Source organism: Bactrocera dorsalis, chromosome 5 (genome assembly GCF_023373825.1).
Source record: "Bactrocera dorsalis isolate Fly_Bdor chromosome 5, ASM2337382v1, whole genome shotgun sequence".
NCBI classification, from domain to species: Eukaryota; Metazoa; Arthropoda; class Insecta; order Diptera; family Tephritidae; genus Bactrocera; species Bactrocera dorsalis.
The window spans coordinates 16,765,779-16,784,967 of NC_064307.1; the positions used below are offsets into that span (position 1 = coordinate 16,765,779).

The 19,189-nt window shown below is 31.0% G+C and overlaps 1 protein-coding gene across 1 annotated transcript; it reads left to right on the forward strand.

Moving 5' to 3' along the window:
* The first annotated feature begins 914 nt into the window (after positions 1–914).
* Positions 915–10,095, forward strand: LOC105222455 (cuticle protein 7). Its single transcript, XM_011199799.2, has 5 exons — positions 915–1,006; positions 1,112–1,316; positions 2,254–2,350; positions 2,984–3,163; positions 9,417–10,095. The coding sequence occupies exons 2-5, from the start codon at positions 1,227–1,229 to the stop codon at positions 9,596–9,598; spliced, it is 549 nt and encodes a 182-aa protein (XP_011198101.2). The 5' UTR covers positions 915–1,006; positions 1,112–1,226; the 3' UTR covers positions 9,599–10,095.
* Positions 10,096–19,189: the final 9,094 nt, after the last annotated feature.

The following is a 19,189-nucleotide window of genomic DNA, read 5'->3' on the forward strand; positions in this document are numbered from 1 at the left end:
TAAAATGCCTCTCGAAAATATTACATAAAAAGTAGTTTTTTCTGTTTTATACAAACAAAATACGAACTTTCTTTTAATTTTTTTATTTTATAATTTTTTTTTTGCTCTTAAAAATTTCACTTTTAATTAAATAAATTTTTAAAATCGCCGCCGTGAGGTCCAAAAACAACCTTATGAAAAATAAAATAAAACTGAATTGATATATTTTTATTACATGAACCAGACAATGTTATAGCACAAATAAAATGCTTACTAATCTGACAAATAGAGCAGCAATGGAATGCTGTCAGCGCAAGTATCGCCTCAAGCAAATTAGTTCATATGCAAACTAATGTGGATATCACACAACCTAATACATATGCTGCCTCCCATTTGCTACGATTGTACATATTTCAATATGATAATAAAATCTGTAACAACAACAACATTGAAATACAATTAAAATTAAAGCAGATGCAGCAACAAAATGTAACACAGCCGCGAAGATAACTCACATACCAACTCACCACACACCGCATAGTGGTGAAAATCATGGCATATTAATTACCAATGAGTGCCTAGGGAGTCGCTGCAAACTCAGAGCGTGCTGTTACGCTTCGGCGAATGACAAGCATACGCTTTGCATTGGCTTGACGGTGGAAGCGCTGCCAGCAATACCGGCAAGCGAACAATAGAACGCGCGTCCAACTAGCCTCCAAGCAGCTGCATAACACGACGACGTCATTAGGCGCACGTCAAGCGGCGTTAACAGCCCAAAGCGTTGCTGGGAGCAACGCGACCGCTGACAACGGCAAACGCTTGTTGTTTTTGCTGCCACACGACGCTGACGTTTGCGGCGCTGCGTCTCCATTCGACCAAATGCTAGCTTACTTGCTAGCTGCGCCGCGTTTTCGAGACGACCGCGCGCTTGTTTTGTGTATTTAACGGAAACTTGATCTCAGAATCGGCACAGTATTCCGGGCAATTCAGCAGTGTGCAATTCGGTGGTGCCAACGAAATACTTAAAGTGCGAATTTCCTTCACAATTTTAGCATGAAAATTAATTATACAAAATATTTTATTGTGTGTTCAACTGAAATTTATTGAAAACATATTTTATTTTTAATTTTAGCAAATCTTAAGAAACCCTTAAACCTCTCCTTGCAATCGAAAGAAAAAAGTGCAACCTTTGTGGTACCCTGTGTTTGCAACAGTTTAAAGAAGCGTAAACAAATTCATTTGAAAAAATGGCAAGTCTGAAGTGTATAATTGCTCTCACGATCGCCCTCTATGCGAGCGCTGTGTTGGCGCGACCAGGATACGCTGTCGACTACTACGTGAGTGTGTGTTAGTTTAAGCAATTTTGGACATTCAGCAAGTTGCGTATACGCCGTGGAGTGGCTTGCTGCACAGGAAGTGTTGAGTTAAAAGTTTCAAAGACTTTTTTGGCACAAAATTTACAAAATATAATAAAAAATAGTAACAGCAAAGTTAGATTTATAAAAAATTCGGTAAAGTATTATAATAATGAGAATATTTAAATGAATTTTTGAAAATTAAAATTTTAAAGGAAAAAAATGGTTTAATTTTTCATTGATATCCTTTAGGGGCAAATAATTTCAAAACTTTTTTCGAAACAAAATTTTTTTCGATTTTCTCTAAAATATTTAAATATTTTCTGAGAAGAAAAAACGGTTTCGTGTAATTTTTCATTAATATCCTTTTGATGAAAATTAATAATCTCAAAAATTTTTTCCAATTATTTTTCACATATACAAAAATTAAAATTCCAAAACAAGTTTTGGAAGCATTATGTATAAATTTAAAGAAAAAAAAAACAAACAAATTTTTTCAACGATAGGGAATATTTTCGAAAAATATTTAGTTTTTGAAAAAAAATTTTTTTTGAAAAATGTTGTTTCGAAAAAATTCAAAATTATTTTATATTTTCTTTTAGCATTAATCTGAAAAATATTTAATTAAATACATATCTAAAAAAATTTTATATGCTAAAATATTTAGTGTTTGAAAATTATTTAGTTTTCGAAAGTATTATTTTTTTTTTTGAAAGATGTTATAACGAAAAAATTTAAAATTTGAAAAAAATAATAATTTTATTTAAAAAAAAACTCTAATTAAAAAATATTTAAGGTTTTATAAATTTGATTTAGAAAAACCTAATAATTTCTTATGAGCATAAACAATAGCTCATTCTTCTAAAAATGTTCAAAACTATTCCAATTTAATATAATTATTGCCTTCTTTTTGCCACAGAACCATCCCAAATACGCATTCAATTATGGTGTAGCCGATCACACAACTGGCGATGTGAAGTCACAACACGAAACACGGGATGGTGATGTCGTGAAAGGTATGAAAAAGTCTAAAACAAAAATTAAAAGTAATTTTTGAAACTAAAAAAAAGGCTAAACTTCCTTTAAAATCTGCTAAACCAAAAGATAATGTGTAAAGGGTATAAAAACAAAAATTAGAAAATAGAAAACTAGAAATATTTTTTTTTAATTGAAAACTCAAAATTCGAAGCAAAAAAATGTAAAAATAATTTTTGAAACTTTTTAAAATTTTTTTTTATTTTTTATATAATTTTTTCATTAAAATATTCAAAATTTTTAAATTAAATCATCAAAATTTAAAAAAAACATAAAAATATATATAAAAATTAATTTTTAAATCTTTATTTTTAATTTTTTTCATTAAAATGTCCAAAACTTTGACTTGCTTGAAATTTTTCTTAACCAAAAGGTAAAATATTAAAGAAAAAAATATAAATTGTATAAAACAAAAAAAAAAATTTTATTTAAATTTAATTTTATTTAAATTTTTTTTTTTTTTAATAATAATCCTTTTTTTATTTTTTTTTTTTTATATGAGATTTTTTTAAATAATTTTTCCAAATCGCATATATGAAATTTTGCCTTACTTGCAGATTTTTTAAACTAACTGAGCACTAAATTTATTTGCTTCATTTTTTTCCTCCTTTCAGGGCAATACTCACTCGTCGAACCCGATGGCTCTATACGCACAGTCGACTACACTGCCGATCCCATAAACGGTTTCAACGCAGTTGTCACGAAATCTGGACCCACAGTGCATGCACAAGCGTTAGTACCTGGACCACATGTTGCGCCAGCGCCGGTCGTAGTGCCAGCACCAGCGCCGTATGGTAAGTGGGAATTTAACGAAAAATTAAAAAATAATAATAATAATATTTAAGGAAAGTAGTGACAAATATTTTCAAAGTAGTTCGATTTTATTTGATAAGTCCTTTCCCTATCTAACACATATTAAAGTCTACAGTTTTAGCCCACTATACAAATCTCCACACTACTGCCGTTGAAAATAGTTCTCCCAAAACTAACTGCACACCCAAATACTTCTATAAACAATCACTTCAAATAATTTTCTATAGCTGCCCTTCACCTTTTTCTATATAAATTATCTATACAAAATCGCATATTCCATACTTACATAAACTGCCACCTGCTATCATTCAGCATTCTTAATTCATTACAACAACAGTAACATAGCATTTGCATCTTCATCCATCTACATTCATTTGCATAATTTTCCCTGCACAGGCATTAACACATATCGCATGGTGAAGTTGTTGCGCCGCCACGCCCATATCATCAATAATCAAATGCTCAAATTTCGCCCAGACGAATCAGTCGAAGCAGACTATAGGAATGATTATCATTACTAATATGGAATGAGTACAAATGAAATGTAAATGAAACAGCCACCTACAGCATGTAACTCACACACTCTCACAAACATACGCACATATATATCTACATACATACATATATAGGTATAACGTTTATGGTGCAGTTTACTATATACGTACGCCTTGGTTATATATCACTGTTGTATATAGTTCAATGATATGCCTTAGTCATCTTAATTGTCCACACACACGCATACATATAAGCCTTACTCATTTATTTTCCCACAAGGCAAGCGCTCATTCATAATTGCCAAGCATACTAATGCAATTATAATGTTTAAAAGATCAGCCAGAAAATCAATCTAGATTATATGTTATACACCTGCTTTCATTAGTTCAACGTGACAATCCAAAGCATCGCTCGCCTGTTTAACACATTTATCGAATTGCTTATGAAAGTCGCGGTTTTTCATGATTCACTTATAAATAATTTATTTTAGTCGAACACTTTGCTCTGTGTATTTTTTACTGTAAAACAAATAATTTGTAATTTCCTGTTGATTGTGCGATGCAACGAAGTGAACGTTTAGCATTGCTGTGTTCAGAGTGTAAACGAAAGTGCTAGAGTACATAAGTTAGAAGCTGCGGTTCTAAGGGAAAAGTGCATAAGCCAAGGCAAGAAACCTTATCCAAAACAAAATAACAAATATTGCTAAAAGTTATAATTAATTTATTTGAAAAAGAGTTCAAAACTTTTTTTAAATAATTTTAAAATTAGTTTATTAAAGCTTATGTTCCTATGTTCCACCTAGGAACTACGGGAAAATATAAAGTATTCTACTTATGCTGTTTATACTTTACCCCAAAGCTTTTTTCTTTTTTTTAAATAAAAGCACACAAAATTTAAATATAAACTTATTTGGATATAGCTATGATTAAAAAAAAAATTCTACTATGTTGAAACCACCTTCTAATTGATATCGAAAGAATTTCAAAAGCTTTCTTCAACTAAATAAAATTTTTTCTAGACTTTGTTCTTTTCGACAATACAAAATGTGCAAAAAATATAACTAGCCTAACGGTGAATACTATTTATTTACACACAGCTTTGCAAATGAGTAAAACAGATTGTAAACAGCCTAGTGATAAATACCTTTTAGTTATCGAACAGCTTTGCATGAGCTTAAAGCTTTCATATCGAACTATTTTCTGTCTCACGGTAATTACTTTTCAGTTACCTAAAAGCTTTCGTAAAAGCTTAAAGCTGTAAAGTTTTCTAGCGGTGAAAAGCCTATTTTTGGAAGAAATTCGAAACTCATTAAAACCATTTTTTAAATACTTCCAGCATTTTTATGTACCGCAAAGCTTTCATATTGCAATAATTTTGATTTTCTTACAAAAAAAAGAGACAGGTGCATACTTCATTTTCACCAGAAAGCTTTTGGATAAGCTTAGAGCTTTCATATTTTAAGGATTTTGATTTTCTTTGGAGAAAACTTCAATTCACAATATACTAAATCCATGTTCTGACTCTTCCTTCTCTAACGGTAAATATTTTTTAGTTACAGAAAAGCTTTCGGATAAGCTTACAGCTTTCTCATTGAAATAATTTTGATTTTTCTTTCAATAAATATGCAATTTCCATCATTTTAGGAACTATTTTCTGCTTAATGGCAAATACTTGTTAGTAACCGTTAAGCTTTTAAATGAGCTTAACGCTTTCTTATTGAAATGATTTGGATAATAAAATAGGAATGGTTTATTTTATTATAAAATTTTTATTTTCCACCATTTTTGAAGTATTTCTTGTCTAACGGTAAATATTTTTTAGTTACAGAAAAGCTTTCGAATAAGCTTAAAACTTTCTCATTGAAATAATTTTGATTTTTCTTTCACTTAATAAGCCATTTAATAGAAATAAATAAGTGGAATATTGCCTAACGGTAAATACTTCCTAGTTACCGTTAAGCTTTCAAATGAGCTTAAAGCTTTCTTATTGAAATAATTTTGATTTTTACATATTAAATAAAGGTATTTTAAAACGAAACACATTTTTTGGTAGTTTTTAAAATATAAATTTATTTAATTTAATATTTTATCTGACATTAAAATAACAAATATAAACTGAAGACAACGAGCAAATATTTTTCTTTATTAAAAATAATACCACTGTGGTAATGTTTCTGATAAAAAGCAACAAAAAGTGCTTTGTAATAATATTCTCACTCTTATTATATAAATTATAAAATGAAGAGCTGATTTGAGAAAAAAAAAATTATATAAATATTCTACATAAAGCATAAAAACTAATTTATCAAGCTTGCCATTATAAAACCTTTCAGCTAATTATCATTAAAATTGATCAATTTAAAGCAATTAATTTACTTGAAGAAAACACAAAACTAAATTTTTTTAATAAAATTAATTAACAAAAAAATTGTATAAAAACCTTTTATACCCTCCACAAAACTCTTCTTATAAAAACCATTAATAATTTCCTCTACAAATTACCATAGAGCTCACACATTCTTCTCGCCCCCTGCATTTTTCTGTGCGAACCCTTCTATTTCATTTACTACTCCATTGTTTTCATTTTCACTACTTTACTACAACTTCCCACCACTACCAAAAAGTTATTTAAGAAGTGTACTTTACACGCGTCAAAGCCCCATAAACAACAGCCTCCCAAACGCCCAACTGCAACACCCCTCTCCTTCATTTACTGCACTTAACTGCGTCGTTGGGCGTATTACCCGCCCAGATTACTTCATCAGCTTTTTGTTTTCTTACGCAGCCAGTTTGTGGGTTCCCAGATTAGCATAAAATATTGCTAGAAACATAAAAGAAAAAAAGAAACAAGTAACATCTGCAATTATAAAGAAACAGCAGTTCGCTAAGCTGCGCCGTGAAGTTGTGGGCGCAACTATGTAATAAGCAGCAGAAAACAAATTTGCGAAATTTCTGAGCTGAAAAAAATATGTGCAATGTAAACAAAAGTTTTTCACACAACCTATTTGCAGGCGCGCTGTGGCAGAACAATGAGCGACAGGTGACACATTTATGCGGTGGCTAGAAAATTTGCTAATTCGCGTAGTTATATATACATACATATATACACGTATGTCTCAGCCCTTTCTGCATGTAAAAAATGCGACACTCTTGCCAAACATGCGCTGAAGTAATAAACCCAGCTTAGGTAATATTAGACTATATTTAATTTCTTTCCAACAAACAACAAAAACTAAAGCACTACAACTATACCACATGAGTCCAAAAAGTAGCGCAGCAAAAGTAACCGCTAATTCACAAAATAAATCAATTGTGACGCCAACAGTTTCATCAGCCAAATCTGTGTTTAATAAATAACTATATAATATTACACATTTCAACGCTATGCATCTCGCATTCACACACACAAACCCATATACTCGTAACTTATAGCTTTCCTCAGCTCAACCAGCTGTGTGCTAATCACTAATGAGCAAATATTTCACTTACACTGCCTTTTTTGTTGTTGTTAGTGTCTAAGTTTTTCCCAACGCTGTCACTTGACAGCATATTTGGCAATATTGGAAATTTACTCCCCCATTTGCAATGAAATTTCGTATCACTTTCAGAGTCTTTCATAGTTTGCTATTAGCGCCGATAGGAAAAGCTGTTGTTGCATTATTAGTAGGCAAAATCAAGTGGTTTGCTATTATTGTTGTTTTTTTGGTTTGTTATTATTGTTGTTTTATTTTTTGATAAAAGTCTAACTTAGCTTATGCATCGTTTTTTCATTATGTTTGTTGAGGTGTAGCATGCATTGACTGCCGTAATGTGGAGCAAGTTCGTTGCTTAAGTCTTTTGAACTTTTAGCTAAATATTTGGGTAACGTCATTTTAAGTGAGGTTTCTAGCTATATAATTATCTTTATTTAATTTACAAAAATTAAAAATTGTTAAATAAAAAAAATCAGAATTTTCAATTCCCACGGCATTTATTTTACATTAAATATAATAAAAGGCAAGAAACTTCCCCTACTTGAAGTCTAAAATCTACTTATTGTGTTGACCACATGGCATGCAGCTCTTTAATAAAAATTAAAAAAAAATATGCTTGGCAGGATATTATATAGCTTATCAATCTAACTTTAGCTCTTTATATCTTCAAAAAACCAATCACATGAGTAGCCAAGTGATAGCTCTGAGTTGACTTGCCTTAACCGCCCGTCTATCCGTAAGTCTATATATACACGGACCATTTGCTTGGTTTTCCAGTTATTCATCTGAATTTTTACACACGTGATTTTCTGAGCAAGAAACTGCTTATTTGTTGAAGCTAACGATATCAGACAAGTATAGCATATAGCTGTCATACAAACTGATCGATCAAAACCAAGCCTTCGTATGGGAAACTTTTTTATTTGAAGAGATATTTTCACGAAATTTGGCAGAGAATATTGTCCACAGTAGCACTTCAATCTCCAAGTATATGGCTTAAATGGGACAGCTATAGCATATAGCTGTCATACAAACTGATCGGCCAATTTCATGGCGTTGTAAGGAAAACTTTCTTATTTGACAAAATATTTTCACGAAATTAAAACTATAATCTCTGAAAAAACCTCTGAACTAAGATTGGGTCACTAAGCATAAAGGGGTCACCAAAATTAATGCTTTTTCTTGTCATGTGAATTTTTTGCTTATTTTTCATAAATGGTTCTTTCTTTGCACTATTTGTTTAGTACTAGCGCCTCTGAATCAAAATTTTGTTTCAAAATTTCTGAATCGAATAACTATTTTCATTCTTTTTCACTCAACAGCATTCCAAAATAATATTTTGTCAACCAAAAGAAATATTTTTCAACCAAAAAAAATATTTTCCAAAAAAACATATTATTTTATACTCAAATTAATTAGTAAACAATGCAAAAAGCACAATTTATTTCACAAATAACATATATATGTGTGCAAAATAATTATTACATACATAGACATATACACACACACATAAAGCAACATCAAATTTCCACAACGCAACACCAAAAGCACGTCACAAATATATTGAAATAAATTCAAACAACGGTCATCATGCCACCGAATTGCTACCTATTTGTTGTTATTGTTGTACGCTGTTTGCGAAAAGGCACAACAACAAAAAACTGCTGAGTAGGCAGTGAACTGTAGCTTTTACAGCGTCTTGAGTTTCTTTTTTTCCAATGCGCATGCATGACATTGCTTTAGTTTAGAGACAAGTAGAGTTGTTGTTGTTTTTGTTATTCATGCTTACGATTTTTTTGCCATTTGTTAGGCAACTGATGTGCGCACTGCGCAATTTAAGCAATTTGCACAGCGAGCAACATAAATTTGTGCAAAGTAATAGACACTTGCGCCGGCAGAGGACAAAAGAAAAATTGTCATTGCTAAGGAAATATTGGCGCATAAATTTCGAATAAATATAGGCCAAATTAATTTTAACTAAGCCGAAGAAAAACTTCAAAATACAATATAATAAAAAAAATGAAAAAAAAATTGAACACATTAAAAAAAAATATACAAAAAAATTATTAAAAAAAAAAAATAAATTATACTAAAAAAAATTAAGAAATATAGATTTGTAGATATATGTTGTTACTAAATGTATATAAATATTTATTTGAAAATATATTATCAAATTAAATATATATCCTTAGCAACCACTTTCCACCACTTTTTTGCAATTTATTCGCAATAACTTTTTCAAAAAATCCACCATTTTCCACTTGCAGCCCCCAAACCATACGCCCCCATCGCTCCCATCCACTACGACTACGACGATTACGGTCATGGTGCTCAATACGAATACGTGCCCCAGTATAGCGGTCATTATGGTGGCGGTGCCGGCTACAACGCTCACTACGACGGACACTACGGTGGACATCACGGCGGTCACTATGGCGGCCACTATTGAGCGTGCCGCAACAGCGCTCCCAGCTGAGTACAACATTTTTCGGCTGCGTTAATTGCGTTCGTTCACCAACAGCAGCAGTTGACACTTCAAGCCACTATATTTTTTCCACGTATATCTTCCATACTTACTTACTGCCTAACAACTTACTCGCCAAATGCTTTGTACCCTTCGTATATTTTATAACTGAAGCTATTTACCGCCAATGTCCATCAAAGTAGTTCATAAGTTTGTATTGTTTATTTTTAGTTTTTTGTTTTTATATTCATATTTTTATTGTATTATTGGTTGTTGTACGTTATGTATATTGTATGCAAGCTTTAAATTTTCATTGCCGTACGTATATCCACCATTCTTGTAACAAAATAATATTTATAATGAACGTATGTATGTAAGTGAAGAAGATGATGTACAATATATCATTTTAATGTAATTTTTTTAAATGTATAATAAATGAATTTTTTTGTAATGCGACAATAAAACGAATACTCGAAAATTAATTGAAATGTTTTAATTTATTCTAACTACTAATATATAGGTACGGTTTCAAAGCACTGTACTTTACTGAGGGATGCAATGAGAAAAAAATATTTTCGAAGTTGAGTCTGTAATCATCATAATTAGGACTGAAATAAGTATGAACAGAACATTTTATACTCTTCCAACTTGCAAGAATCAAAGCCAGCGAAATTCCTTCAGTTGGTGGCAAAATTTTACATTAAAATATGTTGCGAAAGAGCTAAACTTAGAAGACAGGCTGATTACATTAATCTGGACATTGCTGAGGTATACCTGACAACGAATTTTCAAGGACTTTTTTTTTTGAAATATACAACTCAAACACTGAGTGATTTATTCTTCATAAGGTTCGTTAAAAAAAGTAGAATGGTTTTTAATGGTAGGTCCATGTAGTCTATGGGATTTGGGGTAGTATTGACCCGATACAATTAACATGTCGCACACGAATAAAATGTTCCCTGGGTTTTATTAAGGTTGCCATCATCAATCACACGAATTAAAGTCATCGGGGTGATCGAAAATCCTGATATTAGTTATATGCGGGTTAGATCAAGTTTTCGCCCGATTTTATACATTTTAATCACAAAGATACTCTGTTATGTGTAACACATGCCTCACATGTTGGCCGATATGAAATTCGAAAATCTGTGTATGAGGTATGTGGAAGCTAAGGAATGTCTTAACTTCAATTTGAAAGACAGACATCCTGTTGTCAGGAAAGAATTGCCCCTGAATTTCACTTATATATCTCACCGATATTTACGATAAAAAGTCACTTAAAGGTACTGGTGTCCAAATATTCGATACCTAGGCACTTGAAATTTTTCGCTGAATCAGCACAATTTTTGGTCACAAGATGTACTGTAATATTAGAATTTCAGAGAATTGTTATATGCTAAATTTGGTTGAATTTAGTAAAATAAATAGCCTATGTGGTTTTACCTAAAAGTGAGCGATACCACGCCATTGTCCGATTTTGATCTTAGTTCCTTTAAAGCCCTCTCATAAATACATATAAATATCAGATCTATACGAGTACATGCCTTTACGATGATACAATATAACAGATATGAAAGGTAGATACTGTATTTACTTTCCAACGATTCCTTATGAGTGCTACATACTTCGAGGCCGACACAAAACAATCAAAAGCGATGACAACCTATCACAAATTAGTAGGAAATTTGGTTGTACCTTATCCGAGTATATATCCAGTTATTTTTTGTTGTCTTCAAAAACTTAGAGATACTGAAAAGGTAATCACCGAGACCCAAGTTTTGATGTAAACCAAAAAACTTTGTTGAATAATAAAATCAAACTTTACAAAAAACATGTATTTCCCTGAAAAAGATGAGAAAAATGTTCATGCATTTAAAAAGTCTGGACAAACTGGAAGGAAATATATAGCAAATGCAGTGCGAAAGTTTCTATAAAAGCCAAAATTAAAAGAACAGCGATTCTTCAGAACAAAATAAACCTGCGTTTCACTGCTTAATACAGCATGAAGCGCTTCATACCCAAACTTTCCGAGAGAAATATTTGAGTTGATGATTTCATAATAAAAATTGTTAAAAACACTTAGTCAATTTAAAGAAATCTTGAAGGTAATGGAGACTCAGCACTCCGACCATCTTCTACACAATAAAGAGCAAATCTTAGATATTGAAACGAGAAATTGTTACAAAACTTCTGCTTTGTGGTTATTAGTTTAGCTTATTTTAAGAAACCAACAAAACATTTTTAACATTCATAGTAATTTCTATCAGAATTAATACCGGAGCTCTATAAATGTAATTGTTTGATTTAAAGAGTAATATTTTAAAGATTTACTGAATTGAAAATAGTAGTAAGAGTTAAAAATTTTAAAATGTATGGACTTAACGCAACAAAACTGAGCATCTTTCAAAGAAATGTCACGCATTGAAGCTCTTACATTTTTTATTTCGTCTCATAAATAAGTAAGTATAAAAACAACAGTGACTACAAAACTGTCTTAGGTTCGTGTTAACGATAAGAGCCAAGCTTAAAAGCCAAGCTAAACTTTAAGCTATTTAAATTGCCTACATTTAGGCGTGTTTTAAAAGCCTCAATATCACATTTCCGGTGAGTTCGAGAAATAACTTTAAAAGTTTGGATATTGGCTTCTATTCCTCAAAAATAAGAAAGCAAGAAAATAATTGGCTGAAAGTGAATATATTTTCACATATTACTTTTATTTGAAAATACAGTAAAAAATTATCTTATGTCTACTTTAAAAAACAGTATGAATTTTCTAACAGAAAATAATACTCAAAGGAGGTGTTAGGACATTTCGAAGCTCCCACTCATGGCATGCATTTTATAACTTTACAAAAGATCTAACAAAGCAAGCTAACTCAGTATATAAATTAAGTTTAAAACCTGGATTTGTCTCTGCGATTCGATTGAGTTTTAAATTGGTTTCATTAAATATTCACTGTGACCAGATACATATATATTAAATTGGGCGTGCACTCAAACACTTAACCTCTGCATATATTATTGTTCTCGCCTTAAATTCTTGTCTGCCCTACTTTTTTAACGTTTGTGCTAATTTATCGAGTTTTTATAAAAACTTACAATACAATTATCGGTGAATATTGTACAATAGTTGGTACACATGGGTGACGGTAAAAATCTGCGGAATGTTTGCACTTTTTTATAGAAAACTTTACAAAATTTCATAAAAACGATCAATCAAACGGAATAAAACAAAGTGAAATGGACATAATGTCGCAGGTAGAAAGATTTTTTTTCAGTAGAACCAATTGCAGCACATTTATTATTCATATGCATAGGGTATACAGTAAAAAACTGGAAGTCAAATGGTAAGTAATCGCGCATAAAAACTGTGAAACACATTATATTGGCTGCAAAAAGTGGAGCAAATATTTTCAAATCATCAATTATAATTACTTTTCATAACTATTGGTGCCATTGACTGGTGCAAATAAACTGCAATGAGCACAATACATAAATTGAAATGAGGTAATCAATAAAGTCGCGAATTGATATTTACTTATTTCTTTATTTCCATTGTAGTTACTCTGGACTTATGGCGCATTCCCAGAAGCGGATTTTTCGAAAACAAGCAAATGACGTTGGGAGTCAAATCTGGCGAATAGAATGCCTGAGATTTTCATGCACTGTTTCTTTAGTTTTTTTTCGCTGCTATTGTCATTAACATACATGAGGCAAGTTTTCGATAACTTCAGACTCAAGTACTTCTTTTCGTGTTAATGTAAAATCGCCAAGCAAACCGAAACCTAACACACATTAATTGACATATGGACATTTTGACATTTGATTTTGAGTATAGCCCAAAGATGTCCATATATCTAATAGTGATCTTATACGTAGATATGGAACGACTTGATGCCTTTTACGTCAAGATCTTAAATTGAAAGCGAACATATACTGCTTGTACAAGAACTGAAGCAGTTCGACTCTCCTAAGTGACATGGCTCTAATTCAATAGGTAAACAAGCAAAATTGTTGTATTTGGGACGAAGAGCCACCTGAAGATATTGAAGTGCTGTCATTTCATCCAGAAAAACCAACAGCTTGGTGTGGTTTGTAAGCCGATGGAATCATCGGTCCATATTTCTTTAAAACATGACGAATGTCATTCGCTAGTTACCAGTCGAAGTACTCTAAGGAGTCATCGAAAATTGCAGTCAACGGATGGACCATCTGAGACGTAGCCGCGGCCAACATTGGATAGAAATAATTAAAAAAAAATAAATACCAAAGAATGTTTTTTCAAATAATAATAAGGTAGGACACTTCAAAATGGATCAGACGGAATTGCGAATTGGTATCGAAAGCGAATAGGTTTGAGAGTTTTTTACATGAGGTCTATTAAAAAGACGTCCATTATTTCTCTAAATATGACATTAGCAATCTGTCTCCCGAGTTGTAAAAATGCTCTCGAAACACCCAATCGGCGTTAGAAAAGTAGCATGTCTTAAAACCCTTCTCAGACAGTTTTGTGATTATCTAAATCAGTAATATTTGAACACTCATTTGAACATCAACAATGCAGTTTTCTTCAATTAAAACGAAAACGCATACCAGTTGACTACAGGCTTGAATACTGTTTACGGTGCTGATACTCTAAATTTTGATTTCGTCGATTTCGTTTTGGAAATGTCAAAGATGCAAAACGCATTGAAAGACCACTCGTCGAAAATAACGATAAAGTGACAATCATCAATCTCAGCCGTCATACAAGCACTATTTCGATCGCCAAGAAGTGGCCAACTTTAGCTAATAGGAGTGGAAATATCTACCATCTGGACAACGCTAGGTCACACACAATGATAGTGCCTCGCCAAAAGCTTGGTTGGGATTTTCTTATGGATTAGTTCGGACCTCTCGCCAAGTGAATACTACCTATTTCTATGGCATGGCAGATGGTTTCGCCTTAAGGGAAGCTTGTGAAAAGGGACTGTCTCAATAATTTGCCTATATGGTTGGGGGTTTCTATGAGTATGTCATTATGAAAGTACCTTTAAAATGGCAAAAAGTTATTGAACAAAACTATGCATATTTGACCCAAATCGGTTCATTCTTACTATGTTAAATGAAACCTCTCATTTATCTATTAAGTTCCTCGTCCACCTGCGTATAATAACATAATACGGAAATAGGAAAGGTTATATTTTTGCTAAATTTTTAGATAATATAAATCCTGTGGCATATGAGAACATATATGAATTTCACTTCAGCCCAACTGCACACATTGCAGCCCTTAATACCATTATTTTCCCTTACCCGCACCACCATACTAAATTAAATGCTGGGTTTGTAAGGCGCTAATGTGTTAACTGAATTTTAATCGCTTGTTTATGCGGGAATGATTTGCAATTTGTGGTTTGTTATTAATAAGTCTCGCCTTATACACATACAAATATAATTGAATGCTTATTAATAGTCATTATAATTTCAATTTGTTCATTATGTGTGACAAGCCATAGCATGCTGGTATTTGGTTGCAATAAATGTAATTAGGGCATTATTTTCGAAATTCGCGATTACTAAATAAAATGGGTTATCTAAAATATTAGTTTATTAGAGCAAAATTATTCCGTTTTTATGGGGGTAAAGGTGCATCAAGCAGCTAAAAGCTTTCAAACGTGCTTTATCCCATATGATTTTGTAAAAAAAAAATTACAAAAATTATTTTAAATTTCTAATTTATATATATAAGTTATTATCTATTTCAAATGCTACTCTAATATTTCATTTTTTAATATTTTCTATTTTTATAGATACAAATTTTAATTTCCAATTATGCAATTTTTTTACAAATATCTGTTGGCTCCAGAATCTCCAGCTTTAAAGTATGATTTCAAGAAAAGTATTTAAATTTTTTATCTACCGTTTAAATTAAAAAAAAAGAAATTAATTAAATTAAACTTAAAAAATTCATTAAATTAAAATTAATTAAAATGTTTTAATCTTTTTTAATTTGTTTTTATATTTTTTAAATTATTTTTTTCATTTTTCTTAACTTTTTTTATATTCTTTAAATTTTTTTCGCATTTTAAATTAAAAAAAAAATTTATTAAAAATTAAAAAATCATTACATTAAAATTAATTGAAATTAAATAATTTTTTTTTTTATTTGTTTTTATATTTTTTTAATTTTCTTTCATCTTTTAAAATTTTTTTTATATTCTTTAAATTGGTTTAATCTTTTTTTAATTTTTTTCACATTTAAAATTTAAATAAATTAATTTGTTAAATTTAAAAATTTAATTGAATTAAAATTATTTAAATTAATAACATGTTTTTTAATCTTTCTTAATTTGCTTTTATATATTTTAAATTGTTTCATCTTTTTTTATATTTTTCATATTCTTTAAAATTTTTTAATTTTTTTGTAAATTTTTCACATTTAAAATTTAAAAAAATTAATTTGTTACATTAATCCTTTTTAATTCTTTTTACATTTTTCAAATTTTTAAATTTTTTTATACTCCTTAAATTGTTTGATTAAGATTTAATTTATTTTCACATTTTAAAAAAAAAATTGCTAAATTTAGAAAATTCATTAATTAAATTAATAAACATTTTTTTAATCTTTTTTAATTTGCCTTTATATATTTTAAATTTTTTTCATCTTTTTTAATATTTTTCATATTCTTTAAATTTTTTAAATCTTTTTTAATTTGTTTTCACATTTAAAATTTAGAGGAATTAATTTATTAAATTACAAAAAATTCCATAAATTAATATTAATATTTTTTTTTAATTTATTTTTATATTTTTTCAAATTTTTTTAATCCCTTTTAATTTTTATTATATTCTTTAATTTTTTTTTTAATTTTATAGTATATTTTATTTTATAATTAACTTTTTTATTTCTCTTTTAATTATGTTTTTAATTTATTAATTTCTTGTAATGTATTAATATTTTTATCTTTTTTAATTTACTCTTCAATTATTTTTACTTTGTTTTTGTTCGAATATAACGCAACCGATTCTAAATATATCTTAATATATTCAACTTTTTCAGTTTTTGTTAAAGTGTTTGATAATTTTTTCCCTTTCATGTTTGCAGTGTTGCAATTTCACGTGCTTGCACATAACCCACTAAATACAATAACAATGCGCAATCGACGAGGAGTGAACGTGCCAAAGTCAATTTAATACAAAAACGTGAGATGAGTAAACCAATGCGAGCAGGAGAATCTCGATATGTTAGCAAACAATACTCATATCTATATGTACATATGAGTTCAGCTTTAGGTACGAAAATAAACATATGTTTTTTTTAACATAAATGTAAGCGTGTTTTAATTTATGTGCGTACAGTGCTGCGAGAAATGCAAGCAACTGTCTGGGCTGGTATATGTTTTTGCTTGAGTATAAAATTGGTCGAAATTGGGGTATAACTTCTCAAGTCCGCAGAATATATAGCATATAGCTGCCATACAAACTGACCGTTCAAAATCAATGTAAAGATATTTTTACACCCTTTTATACTATAGGTATAACGAAAGTATGCTAAAACTTTTAACGATACTGTAGTTCCTATATATGTAGTATTTGAAACAGAAGATGTCTGCGGTTATTGACTGTTTTTAGTTGGTCGATACAACCAAGCTAACACTCATACATACATATATGCAACTGATACACAAATAATTAAATGTATGTATATAAATATGTGGCAGCACGCACTCGCCCGTGCCGAGCGTGCATTCAAAAAAGCATCCAAAAATTTCGACATAACCTACAATCTACAATGTGTGCTCCCACTTCAATACAATGGGGTACAATATGGGCTGATTAACAGCAACAAGCGGGAGTATACAAACACCAAAAACACACCGTTAATAGATAATCGCAAGTGCATATACGAGTATATACATATGTACATACATATATGTAATATATGTATATGTGTGTATATGGATGTGTGCGCTCATTTAAATGGGTTCAGTTAAGTGGGTGTTTTGTTAGCATTTTCGTTTTTAACGAATTCGCGCACAATTCTTTATTGCAAGGTACCTGCGTACATACATAGCAGTATAGGTGTACTGTTATGTTTGTGCTGTTACAATTTTCGATGTGCTCGTTGTTATACTTCGCACATAATTCACGATTGTTGTGTTGCGTTCGTTCGATTTTTGCTTTGCACGTTTTTGTTGTTGTGCTTGTTAGCCTAGTAAATTTAATTGAGTCCAATAAATCACAAAACAAGTTGTTGAAAAAGTGCTTGCGCTTCTTCAAGTGTATAATTTTGTTTTGTTGTTGCTTAGATTTTAGTTGTTAGACAGAATTTTTGAAACATATTGAGAAAAATTATGTGATCCTAAACGATGTCGCTGATTTAAATGTGACGCTGATAGCTAGATAAATAATGAATGCGGTTTAAATCACGGCCTAGGGTCTATCGTGTCCTCCCTCTATTTCTTCGACCCTAAAGCTCCAGCGCATTGATAAATTCCAATATTAAATACTGCTGGGTGCCATTGAGGCGATGCGATCCCGCTTCGGAAACATAAATCCAACTGTCTTAATACAGTGTCCACAGACTTCTATATAATCTATCAATAGGTACTCGGGAGTTTCCGGTTACATGTGGCAAAACCGGCAGTTTACATTAGAGGCTAGGCCCATGTGAAATAAGTGCTTCTTACAAGGGCCAGTGCAGAATACAATTTTTGAACCTTCCCTGGTTGTAACCATCCATTAGCAATTTGGCCGCGTCCATGCCTTAGAGTTGTTGCCAATTCCTCTCCTTTATGGTATGAAGACCAACCGCCATACAGAGTCGGTCTCAAAATTCTAATGGAAGCTGCAGAGCATGGAAGCTCGTTAGCCAGTTCATTCCCTTGCGGCCTGGCATCAAGGAGCGATTTAATCTTATAGGCTGAGAGGTGATGCTTGCCTATCACTGAGTATGGCAATACTATTGGTACGATGATAGCGTTGGAGATTTATCTCTACACACCGACTTATACCAAGAACTTCTACTTGGAAGATAGTCAGAAAACTTATAAGGCATGGAAAGTTTGGTACGTAGTCGTTTTGGAGCCGTCGGTATACCACTTGATTGTGCTATCCCTTAATGGTAGGTCGATCATGGAATCAATTCATTCAGCCTTGCTTCCAAGGGCAACTTTATACTTTCTTGTGAAATTTACCATTCTGAAAATGCTGTCTATTGGAAGAAGAACTAAAGGTATTTCATCACATAAGGCCTTCATTTGTTAGGACAAGATTACCTTTCCTCTGTCAACCTCTTCTGCTGTCATTTGAAGCAGTGTGTGTTTCGAACGTAGTATCTGATAATCCTTGGCTTGCAAGCCAAGTTATAATATGTTCTAAAGAAGAATACTTTTGATATCAATTTTGAAAGCACAAATAACTTAATAATGATTTTTATGTTCACTTTCAGCAATCTTATTTTATGAGAAAGAAGGACATAATTAGTTTAATATTAAATGCAGAATTTTCTTTATCTTCGATGATTACTACAAGTTTCTGATTTATTCTAAAATATTCCACCTTGAAAGAAATATTATAAAGTTTTTTTTTTGA